General features: G+C 38.2%; 1 protein-coding gene across 5 annotated transcripts in view; it reads left to right on the top strand.

The window, feature by feature from the left end:
- CFAP44 (cilia and flagella associated protein 44) overlaps positions 1–18,147 on the top strand; it is a 154,228-nt gene that overhangs the window by 114,950 nt on the left and 21,131 nt on the right. For all 5 annotated transcript variants that reach the window (XR_010118452.1, XM_055260149.2, XM_063630025.1 and 2 more), the window contains 2 exons: positions 1,810–2,013; positions 2,984–3,179. Coding sequence is in view for 4 of the 5 variants with exons in the window: in XM_055260149.2 (XP_055116124.2) it covers positions 1,810–2,013; positions 2,984–3,179 (400 nt within the window). In the remaining variant the exon portion in view is untranslated. The remainder of the gene's footprint in view (positions 1–1,809; positions 2,014–2,983; positions 3,180–18,147) is intronic.

The raw sequence follows: 18,147 nt of genomic DNA, 5'->3' as shown, positions 1-18,147 counted from the left end.
GGCCTCTTGGGCAGGATGTTCTTTGAATATGAAAGGAGAAGAACCTTTCTTGGATAGATAACTTTCTGCTGCCAGCCATGTGGATTCCCTTTCCTCAGTGTGTCTTTCCAGCTCCACCCTGTAGTGATGCCCTCAATAGCTTCCCAGCCTTATTCTTCACCATTATCTCTTCTTTGTCCAGCCCTATTTTCTCACTGTTCTTGCCCTCTCCACTCCACCTTTTCCTCCCCACCATTCTGAGTTTTATATCTGTGCTTTTTCCTTTGCTGTTTCCTTCTACCAGTAATGACTTCCTTCCAGAGTTGAGTCATCATTCAAAGCACAGCTCAGTTCCAAACCCTCTCCAGCATTTTCCGTCCACGTTACTTATGCTGTCCTTGTTTCTAAACTCCAGTTGCACCTGTAATAAGCATCTCATGTTTTACACTAATTTTCTTTGCTGTTTCGGGGGTATTAGTATTGTTTTGAAAATTAGATTACACAATTCTTGAGCAAAGGGCCACATATACTTCTTCTGATTCCTCCACATAGTCTAGGACGATGTCAAACATATAATAGATATTCAGTCAAAGGTTTTGATTGATTTAATTGTAACTAACTTATTAATTTAACAAATATTTATTGGATGTTCTGTATGCAGGGACACTGATAGATAGGATTAGGGATACAACAATTCTTAAGAAAGACATGTTCTCTATCTTCACAAAGCTTATAGGCTATTGGGATTGGAGAGAATAAAACAAGTGTAATCCTTATGGACTTGGAGACGTATGTGGTCCAGTTTAAGAATGGTGTTGCATTGAAGAAAATATAGACCTGCCTCCAAATAAATGCAGGAATAATTCAAGTTTAATATGCTTTAAAGGGGAGCCCAAACATATAGTCAATAGCGATAGTTACTTAAAAGTTTAATTTTTTCTTCTCTGTTTTTTTTTTTTTTTTTTTTTTCAGCTCTCTAAATTTCTCTGGTAGTTTCACTGCTCCAAACCCACAGATCTCTTTCTCTCCTCAGCCCCAGTCTGGGTCCTCACTTACTACAGGCTTTTGACAGTTGAGGCCACCTATCATGTACAAACTAATTAAAAACATAGAATGGTTTGTCTCTTCTTATTGTTCCAGTTTCCTCAGGAGAATCAGCCCTTGGGGCTCTCTCTTGACCTCTTCATCTCCTTTGTGATACTGGGGGGGAAAGCTGTACCAAAATCAGAACACAACTGGGGACTTAAAATTAGTAGGATCATAATGGATTAAAGTCTGGACCAGGACTTGGGATACTTAGGCTCTTATCAGGAAAACTACCTTTGACCTTAATTTCTTCAATCTTAGGAAAAGATTGAACAGGTTTTTTGTGGCTCCATGATTATTTTGTCTATTTAAAATATTTACCATTCTGTGGGTTTGAAAATTTTCAACATAAGAAGTTGGGAAACGTATTTATTTGTGCTTACTATATAAAAGGGATTGTAGCGATACTATGGAGAATAAAGAGGAGACAGATAGAAACACTACCCACTCAGAGAGCTCATAAGCTACACAGTACAGCAAGAAGGGCATTCTTGATTGATGGCTTAGTCAATGGTGAAGAAATAGGTGGAAGGACTTCTAGTTACACAATTCCTACCACTTAATAAATTTATGTAAACTTAATTCCATTAATGAATTTATTTTTGTGACTGTACACACACACACAATTCTCCATCCATAAGGGCATAATAAAAAATGATTTCATACAAATTAGTACTGTTAGATAGTTTAAAAATGCATTTATCTAGTCTTCTAACATAGCCTCAAATATTTTTTCCATCTCAGATCGAAGAACTGGTTGTCACTTTCGATGCAGAACTCCGTCTCCTTAGACATCAGAAACTGAAACTAGATACTCAGATGAAATTATCTGACCTGCACCATGTCACCTTATTTCAAGAAATACTTCTCCTGAAGAATTTTGAAAAACAGGAGAACATACTTCAAGAACGTGTTAATTCCTTAGACAAAGAGGAACAGTACATGCAAGTATGCGTGGGCAGAAGAATCCTAGCTGGCTGCTTCCTTAGTTATGGAGAAACTTGATTTCTTTTTCTTCTTAACTCAAATCTCCCACTTGTTCTAGCCCTCATCTCTTTCTTGTCTTCTTTCCCCTCCTCCTTTTTCCTGTTATTCCTACCTACTCTCCATCTTTAGTATTCATGGTCAAAGAGAAATGATTTAGATTTTTTAGTAAATTTGGTCTGATATTCTGTAAGGTAGGAGAATAAAATTTTCAAAAGTGAGACTTTGATTGTGCCACTCTACTCCAGCCTGGTGAGCTGGGTTCCCTAAAAAATAAAAAAGTAAGCTATGATACAAAATTGAGTTTTGATTATATGTTATCCTTATGAAAATAACTGAAAAAGAAGCTGGTGAGTTTCTTAAATGTGATAGCTTCAGTGTAATATATGATTGAATATCATAAGAAATGAGGTTCCTTTGTTATATTTGTATATTAAATTTCAGAAAATAAATTATACTAGCTTTGTTTTAAAAGAAGAAAGATTCTATTAAACAGATAGTATATGCTAAATAGTAACATTCCTTTTTAGGTATATTAGCTTCACTAGAAATTATCTGTCTCTTTGTTTTAGTTATATATCAATACAAAAAATTCATTGGTTTTTGAGACTACACATGCAAAAATATTAGCTGACATCCACATATTCAATTTAAGGAATTTCAAGGAAAAGTTTCAATTTAATTTAGATTTTGGGGGGATGCTTAGCACTAAAAAGCTGATTTTCTAGTTCTAAACATAACTGATTTTTACAAAGGAATTATAAAATTTTAACCAATAAGTGGATGGCTCTGCAAACATCAGAAATGTAAACTTCTTTTAAGAAGTTTTAAAAAATGTATTTGTAAACTGTAACCTTGCATTGTAAAGTACATTGCTCTCTGAACTTGGTTTATCAGAAATATTTATCATTTGTCCTTGTTTTTATTCATTTAGTGGAAAATAAATGAAACTCTTAAAGAGATGGAAGAGAAAAAGAATGAAATCACCAAACTCCAGGAGCAAGAAAAGGCACTCTATGCTGGTTTTCAAGCAGCCATTGGAGAAAACAATAAATTTGCAAACTTCCTCATGAAGGTCCTAAAGAAGAAGATTAAACGGGTAAAGAAAAAAGAAGTTGAAGGAGATGCTGGTTTGTATTTCTTTCTTGCATACGATCTTATTTTCTCTCATTAACATGAAATACAGAGGTAACTAAGGGACCTATTAGATACCCTATTTTTTTCACTGTAACATAGGCAATGTAGAGACGCTGTGGGGGCTAAAGAGGAGAAGACATAAACCTTAAGGTCTTCCAACACCTGGAGTTAATCTGTGTGTGTGTTTGTTTGCACCTGCGTGCATGTGTTTATGTGTATCTGGTATGAGTTAGCATAGTGTAGTTTAAGTTAATAAGCACATCTTTTTATGTGTTTATTTGTCATATGTATATCTTGTTTGGTGAAATGTCTCCTTTTGCCCATGTTTGAATAGGATCATTTGCTTTTTTTACTGTTGAGTTTGGAGAGTTCTTTATATATTCTGTATACTAGTCCTCTGTCAGATACGTGGTTTGCAAATATTTTTTCCTAGTGTGTAGCTTGCCTTTTCATTTACTGTAGTATCATTTGTTGAAAAGGTTGTCTCTCTTCAACTGAATTGCTTTGATCTTTGTCAAGATCATTTGGGCATCTTTGTGTGGATGTATGTCTAGGTTCTGTATTCTGTTACACTGATCTATGTGTCAATCTTTTCACCAATACTACAGTCTTGATTATTGTAGCTACATATTGAGCCCTTAAATCAGGTAGACTAACTCTTCCTACTTTATTCTTCTTTTGTAAAATTGTTGTAGCTATTCTAGTTCCTTGATATTTCCGTATTTTAGAATAATCTTGTTTATATATACAAAAAATCTTGTTGGAAATTTGGTAGTAATTGTGTTAAAACTGTATATTAATTTGGAGACAACTGGTATCTTTACTACATTGAGTTTTCCATTAGAAAGCACAATATGCTGTAGTCCTAGCTACTCGGGAGGCTGAGACAGGAGAATGGCGTGAAGCCAGGAGGCAGAGCTGGCAGTGAGCCAAGATCATGCCACTGAACTCCAGCCTGGGTGACAGAGCGAGACCCCATCTCCAAAAAAAAAAAAGGCACAATATGTCTCTATTTATTTAGAACCTCAGTTTCTTTGATCAAAATTGTATACTAGTATTCAGTATATAATTCATGTTCATGTTTTGTTAGAGTTACACCTGTTTCCTTTTTTAGTGATTTTTTTTTTTTTGAGACAGAGTCTGGCTCTGTCACCCAGGCTGGAGTGCAGTGGTGTGATCTTGGCTCACTGCAAGCTCCGCCTCTCGGGTTCACACCACTCTCCTGCCTCAGCCTCCCGAGTAACTGGGATTACAGGCGCCCACCACTACGCCCAGCTAATTTTCTACTTTTAGTAGAGATGGGGTTTCACTGTGTTAGCCAGGATGGTCTCAATCTCTTGACCTTGTGATCTGCCCCCCTCGGCCTCCCAAAGTGCTGGGATTACAGGCGTGAGCTACTGTGCCCAACCCCTTTTTTAGTGATTTTAAGTGATACTGTATTTTTAATCTCAGTGTCCTCATGTTCATTGCTACTAATAGATTTTTACATGCTTAGCCGATATCCTGTAACCTTACTTATTAGTTCTAAGAGGTTTCGATAGATTCCTTGGGAATTTCTATGTGATTATATTAGGTTGGTGCCAAAGTAATTGTGGGTTTTGCCATTAATAATGGGAAAATAATTTCACCTAATAATTTCATCTGCAAATATAGGCAGTTTTATTTATTTATTTCTGATCAGGATGCCTATTTCATTTTCTTGTCTTATTGCATAGCTAGAACATCCAGTACTATGAGAGTGCTGAGAGCTGACGTTCTTGCTTTATTTTCAATATTAAGTATAATGTTATCTATAGGTGTTTTATAGATACTCTATTAAGTTAAGGAAGTTCCCCTCTGTTCCTCTTTTTCATGAATTTTTTTCAGGAATGGGGGTGGAAATTTGTCAGATGCCTGTCTACATTGATTCACGATTATGTAATTTTCTTTTTAGCCTATTAATATGGTAGATTACATTGGCTAATTATGGATTATTAAATCAGAATTGCATTTCTGAAATAAACCTTCCTTGGCATAGTGCAAAATTCTTTTTATATATTGATTAATTCTATTTGCTAATATTTCATTAAGAAATTTTTTGTCTATATTCATGAAGATCTTTTTTTGTAGTTTTCATTTTTTGTACTGTCTTTGTCTGGTTTTAGTATCAGGGTAATAAAAACTAGCTTCATAATATGAATCAGAAAATTTTCTTTTCCATTTGATTTTCTGGAAGATCTTGCATGGAATTGGTGGTAATTATTCTTTAAACACTTAGTAGAATTCACCAGTGAAAGTTTTTGGATTTGAAGATTTCTTTTGGGGGAGTTTAAATTACAAATTCAACTTTCTTAATAGTTATAGGGCTGTTCAGATGATCTATTTCTTTCTTTTTTTTTTTTTTGAGATGGAGTCTTGCTCTGTCACCAGGCTGGAGTGCAGCGATGTGATCTCTGCTCACTGCAACATCCACCTCCCAGGTTCAAGCGATTCTCCTGCCTCAGCCTCCTGAGTAGCTGGGACTACCGGCACGTGCCACCATGCCCAGCTAATTTTTTTGTATTTTTAGTAGAGACGGGATTTCACCGTGTAGGCCATGATGGTCTTGATCTCCTGACCTTGTGATCCACCACCCTTGGCCTCCCAAAGTGCTGGGATTACAGGCATGAGCCACCGTGCCCAGCCCAAATGATCTATTTCATATTGGGTGAGTCATGGTAGTTTGTGGTTTTTTGAGGAATTGGTATATTTCATCTAAGATGCCAAATTAATGCATGAATATCCTTATCTTTTTAGTGTCTACAGGGTCTGTAGTAATATCACCTGTTGCATTCTTTTTTTCTAAAAAAAAATTCAGCTTTTATTTTAGATACAGGGGTTATGTGTGCAGGATTGTTACATTGGTATATTGCACCCAGGTAGTGAGCATAGTACCTAATAGGTAGTTTTCAGCCAATGCCCCCCTCCTTCCCTCACCACTCTAATAGTCTGCAATGTCTATTGTTCCCGTGTTTACATCCATGTGTGCTCAATGTTTTTAGCTCTCACTTATAAATGAAAATAAGTAGTATTTGGTTTTCTGTTCCTGTGTGAATTCGCTTAGGATTATCGCCTCCAGCTCCATCCATGTTGCTGCAAAAGTCATGATTTCATTCTTTTTTTATGGCTGTATAGTATTCAATGATGTATATGTAGATTTTCTTTGTCCAACCCATCATTGATAGGCACCTAGGTTGATTCCATGTCCTTGCTGTTGTGTATAGCACAGTGTTATTGTTTGGCTGTGTCCCTACCAAAATCTCATCTTGAATTGTGGTCCCCATAATCCCCACATGTATGGGAGGGATCTGGTTGGAGGTAATTGAATCATGGGAGTGGTTACCCTCATGCTGCTATTCTCATGATGAGTGAGTTCTCATGAGATCTGATGGCTTTATAAGGGGCTTCCCCCCTCCCCAACTTCACTCTGCACTTCTCCTTCCTGCCGCCATATGGAGAAGGACATGTTTGCTTCCCTTTCTACTGTGATTTTAAGTTTCCTGAGGCATCCCCAGCCATGCTGAGCTGTGAGTCAATTAAACCTCTTTCCTTTATAAATTACCCAGTCTTGGGTATGTTTTTATTAGCAGTGTGAGAACGAACTAATACACATGGCAATGAACATGAGTGCATATGTCTTTTTGGTATAATGATCTATTTTCCTTTGTGTATATACTCAGTATTAGGATTGCTGGGTCAAATCATGGCTCATTTTTAAGTTCTTTGAGAAATCTCCAAACTGCTTTCCACAGTGGCTGAACTAATTTACATTCACACTAATGGTGTATAAGTGCTCCCATTTCTCCATAGCCTCACCAGTCTCTTTTTTGACTTTTTAATAATAGTTATTCTGACTGGTGTGAGATGGTATCTCATTGTGGTTTTGATTTGCACTTCTCTGATGATTAGTGATGATGAGTATTTTTTTCATGTTTGTTGCCTGCTTGTAGGTCATCTTTTGAGAAGTGTCTGTTCATGTCCTTTGCCCATTGTTTAATGGAGTTATTTGTTTTTTTGCTACAGGTTCTGGATATTAGTCTTTTGTTGGATACATAGCTTGTGAATATTTTCTTCCATTCTGTATGTTGTCTATGGCTAGCCAGTTGTCCTAACACCATTTATAGAATAGGAACTTCTTTCTCCATTGCATGTTTTTGTCAACCTTGTTGAAGATAAGATGGTTGTAGGTGCACAACTTTGTTTCTGAGTTTTCTGTTCTGTTCTTTTGGTCTGTGTGTCTGTCTGTTTTTGTACCAGTACTGTGCTGTTTTGGTTACTACAGCTTTATAACGGAAGTTAGGTAGTGTGACATGTCCAGCTTTGTGGATTATCTTTAGGATTGCATTGGCTATTTGGGCTCTTTTTTGGTTCCACACGAATTTTAGAATAGTTTTTAGTTTTTTCTAGTTGTGGGAAAAGTGATATTGCTAATTTGATAGGAGTAGCATTGAATCTGTAGATTGCTTTGGAGGATATGCCATTTTAATGATATTGATTCTTCTAATCTATGAGCATGGGATGTTTTTCCATTTATTTTTGTCATCTCTGATTTCTTTCAGCAGAGTTTGGTAATTCTCCTTGTAGAGATCTTTCACCTCTTTGATTAGCTATGTTCCTAGGTATTTCATTTTTATTGTCACTATTGTAAGTGGGATTATATTCTTGATTTGATTTTCAGACTGTACATTATTGATGTGTAGAAATGCTACTGATTTGTGTATATTGATTTTGTAGTCTAAAACCTTGCTAAAAATATTTACCAGTCCTACTAGCCTTTTGGCAATCTTTGGGGTTTTCTAAGTATAGAATCATATCATCAGCAAAGAGAGTTATTTTGACTTATTTTCCTGTTTAGATGCCTTTTATTTCTGTTTGTTACCTGATTGCCCTGGCTAAGACTTCCAGTACTTTGTTGAATAGAATGGTGAGAGTAGGCATTCTTGCCTTGTTCTGCTTCTCAAGAAGAATGGTTCCAACTTTTGCCCATTCAGTATGATGCTGGCTATATGGGTTTGACATAGAGCTCTTATTATTTTGAGGTATGTTTCCTCGATGCCTAGTCTGTCAAGGATTTTTATCATGAAGGTATGTTGGATTTTCTTGAAAACTTTTTCTGCATCTATTACAATGATCACATGGTTTTTGCTTTTAATTCTGTTTATGTGGTAAATCACATTTACTGATTTACGTATGTTGAACCAATCATGCATCCCAGGAATAAAGCCTGTTTGATCATGGCGAATTAACTTTTTGATGTGCTGCTGGATTTGGTTTGCTAGTATTTTGTTGAATATTTTTGCATCTATGCTCATCAGAGATATTAGCCTGAAGTTTTCTTTCTTCATCATATCTCTGCCAAAAAATTTTGATGTTAGGCTGATGCTGGTTTCATAGAATGTTTTAGGGAGGAATCCCTCCTGTGATGGTGAGTGTCAACATGATTGGATTGAAGGATGCAAAGTATTGATCCTGGGTGTGTCTGTGAGGGTGCTGCCAAAGGAGATTAACTTTTGAGTCAGTGGGCTGGGAAAGGTAGACCCGCCCTTAATCTGGGTGGGCACCTCTAATTAGCTGCCAGTGTGGCTAGGATATAAAGCAGGCAGAAAAATGTGAAAAAACCAGACTGGCCTAGCCTCCCAGCCTACATCTTTCTCCCATGCTAGACCCTTCCTGCCCTCGAACATTGGACTCCAAGTTCTTCAGTTTTGGGACTTGGACTGGCTTTCCTTGCTCCTCAGCTTACAGATAGCCTATTGTAGGACCCTGTGATCATGTGACTTAATACTTAATAAACTCCTTAATACTTAATAATATACATCTATATATATATATATCTTCATTATATTTATACATATATATAACTTCATTAAGATATATAAGATATATATGCTCCATGTTCTTGAGCTGTGCACCACGGCCCTGGAGACACTGGGATATCTTGAGATTCAGGGTCAGAGTCAGGTTCCAGCTGCACTGGGTGATCCGATTTGCTCTGCGGTTGCCAGAACAAATATAGATCTATATATATTGAGAGAGAGAGAGAGAGAGAGACTAATATACCTCCTCAATTTTCTGGAATAGTTTCAGTAGAATTGGTACCAATTCTTCTTTGTATGTCTGGTAGAATTCAGCTGTGAATTCATCTGACTCAGGGCTTTTTTTTATTGTTATATATTTTTTATGACTGATTCAATTTCAGAATTCAGTATTGTTCTATTCACTGTTTTAACCTCTTCCTTATTCAATCTTGGGAGATTATGTATTTCCAGGAATTTATCCATTTCCTCTAGATTTTCTGGTTTGTGTTCATAGAAGTGTTCATAATAGTCTCAGAAGTGTTCATAAATAGTCTCTGATTATCTTTTGTATTTCTGTGGGATAAGTTGTAAAGCCATCTTTGTCATTTCTAATTGTACTTATTTGGATCTTCTCATTTTCTTTTCTTTGTTAATCTAACTAGTGATATAGCAATCTTGTTTATTTTTTTGAAAAAACCTCTTGGTTTCATGAATCTTTTGTATGGATTTTTATATCTTATCTTCATTAAGTTCTTCTCTAATTATAGTTATTTCTTTTCTTCTTGCTTTATGACCACATGCTTATGTGGTCAATCTTAGAATACATTCCGTGTGCAGATGAGAAGAATGTATATTCTAAGTTGTTGGATTGAGTGTTCTGTAGATGTGTATTAGGTCCAATTGGTCGAGTTTAAGTCCAGAGTTTTTTTGTTAGTTTTCTGCCTTGATGAGCTGTCTAATACTGTCAGTGGGATGTTGAGGTCTCACACTATTATTGTGTGGTTGTCTAAGTCTTTTTATAGGCCAGGAAGAACTTGTTTTATGAATCTGGGTGCTCCAATGTTGGGTGCATATATATTTAGGATAGTTAAGCCTTCCTGTTGGATTGCACTCTTTATCATTATGTGATGCTCTTCATTATCCTTCTTAATTTTTATTGGTTTAAAGTCTGTTTTATCTGATATAAGAATAGCAACTCCTGCCCTTTTTTTGTTTTCCATTTACATGGTAGATCTTTCTCCATCCTTTTACTTTGAGCTGATTGGTATAATTATATCTGAGATGGGCCTCTTGGAGACAATGGATGGTTGGTTCTTGTCTTTTTATCCAGTTTGGCACTCTAACTTTTAAGTGGGGTGTTTAGCCCATTTACATTCAAGGTTAGTATTGATACGTGTGATTTTTGATCCTGTCATCATGATGTTAGCTGGTTGTTATGTAGACTTGATTTTGTAGTTGCTTTATAGTGCCTGTCAGCTGTGTGCTAAAGTGTGTTTTTGTGGTAGCAGGGTTTATTTATTTATTTTTTTTTTGAGTCCATGTTTAATACTCCCTTAAGGACCTCTTGTAAGACTGGTCTAGTTGAAACTTATTCCCTCAGCATTTGCTTGCCTGAGAAGGATTTTATTTCTCCTTCACTTATGAAACTTAGTATGGCAGGATGTGAAATTCTTGGTTCGAATTTATTTTCTTTATAAGGACACTGAAAATAGGCCCCCAGTCTCTTCTTGCTTGTAAGATTTCTGCTCAGAGGTCTGCTGCTAGCCTGATGGGGTTCTCTCTGTGTGTGACTTGACCTTTCTTTTTAGCTGCCTTTAAGATTTTTTTCTTTTGCATTTTCCTTGGTGAATCTGATGACTGTGTGCCTTGGGAATGGTCATCTTGTATAGCATCTAGCTGGGGCTCTTTGTATTTCTTGAGTTTGTATTTCAAACTCTCTAATAAGATTAGGGAAATTTTTGTGGACTATATTCTCAAATATATTTTCCAAGTTGCTTATTCTCCTTCTTTCTCAGGAGTACCAATGAGTCATAGATTTATTCTCTTTATAGAATCTCATATTTTTCAGAGATTTGGTTCATTTAATTTTTTTCTTTACTTTTGTCTGAGTTGATTCAAAGAAGCATTCCTCGAGCTGAGATTCTTTCCTCATCTTAGTCTATTCTGCTGTTAATATTCCAATCATATTACGAAATTCTTGTAGTGAGTTTTTTAGCTCTAGAAGTTCGGTTTTCTTCTTTCTGAAAATGTTTAAAAACTTTAAAAATTTGGTTTTCTTCTTTCTTATTTCATCTTTCAGCTCTGGGATCATTTTACTGAATTTCTTGAATTGGGTTTCAACTATCTCCTGAATCTTGATGAGCTTCCAGTCATCCAGATTCTGAATTTTATGTTTGTCATAAAAAAAAAAAATAACAGTAGTGGCCAGTAGCTGTGTTAATACCCAGCTGCACAGCTCTTTAGTATTTCCTTGTGTTTGCAGGTGTGCTCTGAAGTAGGGGTGAGGGAGTGGGAGAGATGGCCCACTCACCAGGTCCACTCCTGGGCCTTGGGGGAGCCCCCTCCAATCACTGGCACTATGCCTGTGTTTTTGTTGTTGTTGGGTGTTCCAGGCCATGGGGCTCCCTTCCACAAAGACTGTAGCAGGGAGATATGCAACATCCTTTCTGGACTGGCCCTGCAAAGGAAGAAAGCCCCACTCACCCCAGCCCAGGAACCCATGCGTCTCACCCCTCTCAATACTCTCTGAGAGTGAGGGCTCCTCCCCAACTCAAGTGCTGGCCATAGATCTTGGCTCCATGCTCTTGAGCTGTGCACCACGGCCCTGGAGACACTGGGATATCTTGAGATTCAGGGTCAGGGTCAGGGTGCAGCTGCATTGGGGGATCCGATTTGCTCCGCGGTTCCCAGGAAACTACTCAGGTGCAGCAATGCACTCAGGCTGGGCTGCAAAGGCTGTGTTGTGTACCTGCTCCTGCAGGGTGGCGAGGCATGGACCCCGGGAATGACTGGCAGACAGGAGGGCTTGCAGAGAAGATGTGCCCCAGTCCCACAGGGAAGCCGGCCCTGCTCTCTCCTGGCTTGGAGGTCAGCTGGAGCCCATGCCTCCCAGAGAGGGATGAGGAACCCTGGGGAATGAGTGTCTATGGCCGCTCTCTGCCAGAGCTGCCCAATGCACAAAAGCACTCAGGATCCATGTCATCTGAAGGCCTGTCTCTGCCTGCTCCCTGGGGAGATCCCCCTGCCAGGTCACACATCCATGAGAGTCATGGGGTCCCCTATAGCAGGATTCCAGAGGTCTGTGGTAAGAGTAAGCCATCCCTCAGTTCCCTTACTCATTCCTTTCCCAGTAGCTGTTTGGGGAGAGCCCTAGTGTTTGGTTACCCCGTTCAGGGTTCCCAGCTTCTTTCCTCTTCAGCCTCACCTTCGCTGTTGCCTCTCAATTCACTCTTGGCATTTTCTCTCTGGAGATATTTTTAAATTATGGTGGTTTACTCCATAATTTAGGCTATCTCAGTGGGAGTGGCACTTCCTGGCTGTTTCTAAGGCCATCTTGTCTGTTTGTCCTGTTGCTTTTTTTTTTTTTTTTTTTTTTTTGAGACAAAGCCTCGCTCTGTTGCCCAGGCTGGAGTGCAGTGGCGTGATCTTGGCTCACTGCAACCTCTGCCTCCCAGGTTCAAGCAATTCTCGTGCCTCAGCCTCCTGAGTAGCTGGGATTACAGACACCCACCACCACACCCAGCTAATTTTTGTATTTTTAGTAGAGATGGGGTTTCACAATGTTGACCAGGCTGGTCTCAAAGTCCTGACCTCAAGTGATCCACCCACCTCGGTCTCTCAAAGTGCTGGGATTACAGGCTTGAGCCACTGCACCCGGCTGTATTCTTCATATTGGTAACTTGTGTCTTTTTTTTTTTCAGTCTGGCTAGAGGTTTCCAATTCATTTGATCCTTTCAAGAACAAACCAGCTTGTGTTATAAGGGATTTTCTTTATTGTTTTTCTCTTTTTAATTTCATTGATTTCTGCTCTTATCTTTATGATTACATTTTTTCCTGCTTGCTTTTGGTTTATTTTATACTTCTATATTTAGGTTTTGTTGTGGGAGCTTAGATTATTGATGATATTTTTCTTCTTTTCTAATTTAGTGCTATAAATTCCCTCTTAACTCTGCTTTGGCTGCATCTCACAAATTTTAAGTTGGATTTTTTATTTTCACTCTGGTCAATGTGTTTTTAAAATTTTTATTGAGACCTGCTCTGTATCCCATTAATTGTATAGAAATGTGTTGTTTAGTTTAAAGTGTTTTGGAATTTTTCTGTTATCTTTCTGTTATTGATTTCTAGTTTGATTTCATTGTGGTCAGAGAACATATTCTGTATTATTTCAATTATTTTGTAATTGTTAAGGTTTGTTTTATGGTCTAACATATGATCTATCTTGATATTTGTTCTCTGGACACTTGCAAAGAATATATAGATGCTCCCTGATTTACCATGGGGTATGTCCTGATAAACCTATCTTAAATTGAAAATATCACAAGTCAAACATGCATTTAATACACCTAAAGCTTAGCTTAACTTCAGAATGCTGGGAACACCCATGTTAGTCTGGAGTTGGGCAAGATCATCTAAAACAAAGCCTATTTTATAATCAACTATTGAATATCTCATATAATTTATTGAACATTGTACTGAAAATGAAACAGAATGGCTGTATGAGTACTTGAAGTCTGGTTTCTACTAAATGCGTATTGCTTTCATACCATCATAAAGCTGAAAAATTATAAGTTAAAATGTTTTAAGTCAGATACTGTCTGTATATTCTGCTGTTTGGGTGGAGGGTTTTAATTACTGTCATTTAAATCCTGTTGGTTGTTGATGCTGTTGAGGTCTCTTACATTCTTGCTGCTTTTCTATGTAGTTGTTCTATCAAATGTTGAGAGAAGGGTGTTAAGGTCTCTAAATACAACTGTGGATTGTTTCATTTCTTCTTTTATTTCTATCTTCAGAGCTTCAAATATTTTACAGCTCTGTTGTTTTATGCATACAAATTTACGAGTGTCATGTCATCTTGGTAAATTGACATTTTTGTCATTATATAAGGTTTCTTTCTGTTTCTGGTAATTTTCTTTGCTCTAAAGTCTATTTGTCTGATATTAATATAGCTGCTCCTGCTTTGCTTTGATTAAAATTTGTGTAATATTTCTTTTTCCATCTATTTACTTTGAATTTGCTTGTCATTAGATTTGGAGTAAATTTCTGGTAGTCAGCATATGATTGGATAATGTTTTTCATTCACCCTGGCAATCTCTGTTTTTTCTTTGGTGTATTTAAACCATTTACATTTAATACAATTGTTAATATTTTAGAGCTTGTCTATTATTTAATTTTTATTTTCTGTTTATGTTCTCTGTTTTCTTTTTTAAAATTTTTCCTGCTTTCCTGTGGGTTACTTGAATATTTTGGGGGATTCTATTTTAATTTTTTATAGAGTTTTTGAATGCATCTCTTCGTATAACTGTTTAAGTTGTTGCTCTTTATATTTCATTATATATACATAATTTATCCCAGTCTACCAACGTCATCATTTATCCCAGTCTACCAATGTCATCATTTTACCATCATTTTACATCATTTTACCAGTTTAAGTGAAGTATAAAAACCTTACTTACCATTACATCCCTTTACCCTCCCCTGTTTATAATATACTTGTGTATTTCCACTCCATACATCTAGAACCACATTAAGTAATGTTATATTTTTGCTTCAGTCATCAAACGTAATTTAAACACTCATAGAGAGGAGAAAAGCCTGTTGTATTTACCCATATTTTTGCTTATCATGTTCTTCTTTTCTGATGTTCCAAGTTTCCTTCTTTTATTATTTGCTTTCTGTTTAGAGAATTTTCTTTATCCATTATTTTAGGATAGGCATACTGGTGACAAATGTTCTTATTTTTTTAAAAAAATCAGATAATGTCTTCATTTTTCCCTTTTTGAAAGACATTTTCACTTGGTATAGAATCCTAGGTTGACACTACTTTTCTTTCAGCACTTGAAAAATCATTGTGTCGTTTCCTTTTGGCTTCCATGGTTTCTAATGAGAAATCCACTGCTATACAAGTTGTCTATCTCCTGTAGTTAATGTGTCACTTTTCTGTTGATGCTTTCAAGACTTTGTCTTTAGTTTTCAGAAGTTTGATTATGATGAGTTTTGGTGTAAATTTATTTGGGTGTATCTTGTTTGGAATTCAAATTCCTTAGCCTGTCTTTTGGCAAATTAGGGAAGTTTTCATCCTCATTCTCTTCCTTCTCTCCTTCTGGTATTCTGATGGCATAAATATTAGATCTTTCATTATAATCCAAAAGGTCCCTGAGGCTCTGGGGTTTTATTTTGTTTCGTTTTTGCTCTTTTCTTTCTGTTGTTCAAATTGGATGATGTCTATTGTTCAGTCTTTACATTTATTGATTCTCTCTGATCTCCTTTCTATTCTGCTGTTGAGTTCATTCATTGAGTTTTTATCTTGGTGTATTAGTCTGTTCTCACACTGCTGATAAAGACATACCCAAGACTGGGAAGAAAAAGAGGTTTAATTGGACTTACAGTTCCACATGGCTGGGGATGCCTCAGAATCATGGTGGGAGGCAAAAGGCACTTCTTACATGGTGGTGGCAAGAGAAAATGAGAAAGACGCAAAGGTGGAAACCCCTGATAAAACCATTAGATCTTGTGAGACTTATTCACTGCCATGAGAACAGTATGGGGGAAACCGCCCCCATGATTCAAATTATTTTCCACCAGGTCTCTCCCACAACATGTGGGAATTATGGGAGTACAATTCAAGATGAGATTTCAGTGGGGACACAGAGCCAAACCATATCATTCTGCCCCTTGTCCCTCCAAATCTCATGTCCTTACATTTCAAAACCAGTCGTGCCTTCCTAACAGTCCCTCAAAGTCTTAACTCATTTCAGCATTAACCCAAAAGTCCACAGTCCAAAGTCTCATCTGAGACAAGGCAAGTCTCTTCTGTCTATGAGCCTGTAAAATCAAAATCAAGCTAGTTACTTCCTACATAATATGGGGGTACAGGTATTAGGTAAGTAAAGCCATTGCAAATGGGATAAATTGACCAAAACAAAGAGATTACAGGGCCCATGCAAGTCTGAAATCCAGCAGGGCAGTCACATTTTAAAGCTCCAAAATGATCTCCTTTGACTCCGGGTCTCACATCCAGGTCACTCTGATACAAGAGGTGGGTTCCCATGGTCTTGGGCAGCTCTACCCCTGTGGCTTTGCAGGATACAGCCTCCGTCCCAGCTGATTTCATGGGCTGGCGTTGAGTGTCTGCGGCCTTTCCAGGTGCATGGTGCAAGCTGTTGGTGGATCTACCATTCTGGGGCCTGGAGGACAGTGGTCCTCTTCTCACAGTTCCACTAGGCAGTGCCCCAGTAGGGACTCTGTGTGGGGGCTCTGACCCCACATTTCCCTTCTGCACTGCCCCAGAGGTTATGCATGAGTGCCCCACCCCCGCAGCAAACTTCTGCCTGGGTATCCAGGCATTTCCATACATCCTCTGAAATCTAGGCAGAGGTTCCCAAACCTGAATTATTGACTTCTGTGCACTCACAGGTTCAACACCATGTGGAAATTGCCAAGGCATGAAGCTTGCACCCTCTGAAGCCATGGCCCCACCTCTATATTGTTCCCTTTCAGCCATGGCTGGAGCGACTGGGATTCAGGGCACCAAGTCCCTAGGCTGCACACTGCACAGAGACCCTGGGCCCTACCCAAGAAACCATTTTCTTCTAGGCCTCCAGGCCTGTGATGGGAGGGGCTGTATGAAGGCCTCTGACATACCCTGGAGATATATTCCCCACTGTCTTGGGGATTAACATTCCCTACGACAATGGGGAATTTACATTCTCCAATTTACTTATGCAAATTTCTGCAACCAGCTTGAATTTCTCCTCAGAAAATATGTTTTTCTTTTCTATCACATTGTCAGGCTGCAAATTTTCCAAACTTTTATGCTCTGTTTCCCTTTTAAAACTGAATTCCTTTAGGCCGGGCGCAGTGGCTCATGCCTGTAATCCCAGCACTTTGGGAGGCTGAAGTGGGCGGATCACGAGGTCAGGTGATTGAGACCATCCTGGCTAACACAGTGAAACCTCATCTCTACTAAAAATACAAAAAAAAAAAAAAAAAAAATTAACCAGGCATGGTGGCGGGCACCTGTAGTCCTAGCAACTCGGGAGGCTGAGGCAGGAGAATGGTGTGAACCCGGGAGCTGGAGTTTGCAGTGAGTGGCGATCGTGCCACTGCACTCCAGGCTGGGCAACAGAGCATGACTCGGTCTCAAAAAAAAAAAAAAAAAAAAAACCAAAAACAAAAACACCCAAAAAAACCTGAATGCCTTTGACAGTATCCAAGTCACTTCTTGAATGTTTTGTTGCTTAGAAATTTCTTCCGCCTGACACCTTAAATCATCTCTCTCAAGTTCAAAGTTCCACAAATCTCTAGGGCAGGGGCAAAATGCCCCCAGTCTCTTTGCTAAAACTAACAAATGTCTCCTTTGCTCCAGTTCCCAACAAGTGTCTCATCTCCATCTGAGACCACCTCAGCCTGGGCCTTATTGTCCATATCACTATCAGACTTTTGGTCAAAGTCATTCAACAAGTCTTTAGGAAGTCCCAAACTCTCTTACATTTTCCTATCTTCTTCTGAGCCCTCCAGACTGTTCCAACCTCTGCCTGTTACCCAGTTCCAAAGTCACTTCCATATTTTTGGGTATCTTTTCAACAGCGCCCCACTCTACTGGTTCCAATTTACTGTATTAGTCCATTTTCACACTGCTGATTAAGACATACCCAAGACTGGGAAGAAAAAGAGGTTTAATTGGACTTACACTTCCACATGGCTGGGGATGCCTCAGAATCATGGCAGGAGGTGAAAGGCACTTCTTACATGGTGGCAGCAAGAGAAAATGAGAAAGATGCAAAAGCGGAAACCCCTGATAAAACCATTAGATCTCATGAGACTTATTCACTATCATGAGAACAGTATGGGGGAAACCATCCCCATGATTCAAATTATTTCCCACCAGGTCCCTCCCACAACATGTGGGCATTATGGGAGTACAATT

This window comes from Symphalangus syndactylus, chromosome 21 (genome assembly GCF_028878055.3).
Source record: "Symphalangus syndactylus isolate Jambi chromosome 21, NHGRI_mSymSyn1-v2.1_pri, whole genome shotgun sequence".
NCBI lineage: Eukaryota > Metazoa > Chordata > Mammalia > Primates > Hylobatidae > Symphalangus > Symphalangus syndactylus.
The sequence above is the reverse complement of the archived record's forward strand: the minus strand, read 5'-3'. Positions and strand labels throughout refer to the sequence as shown.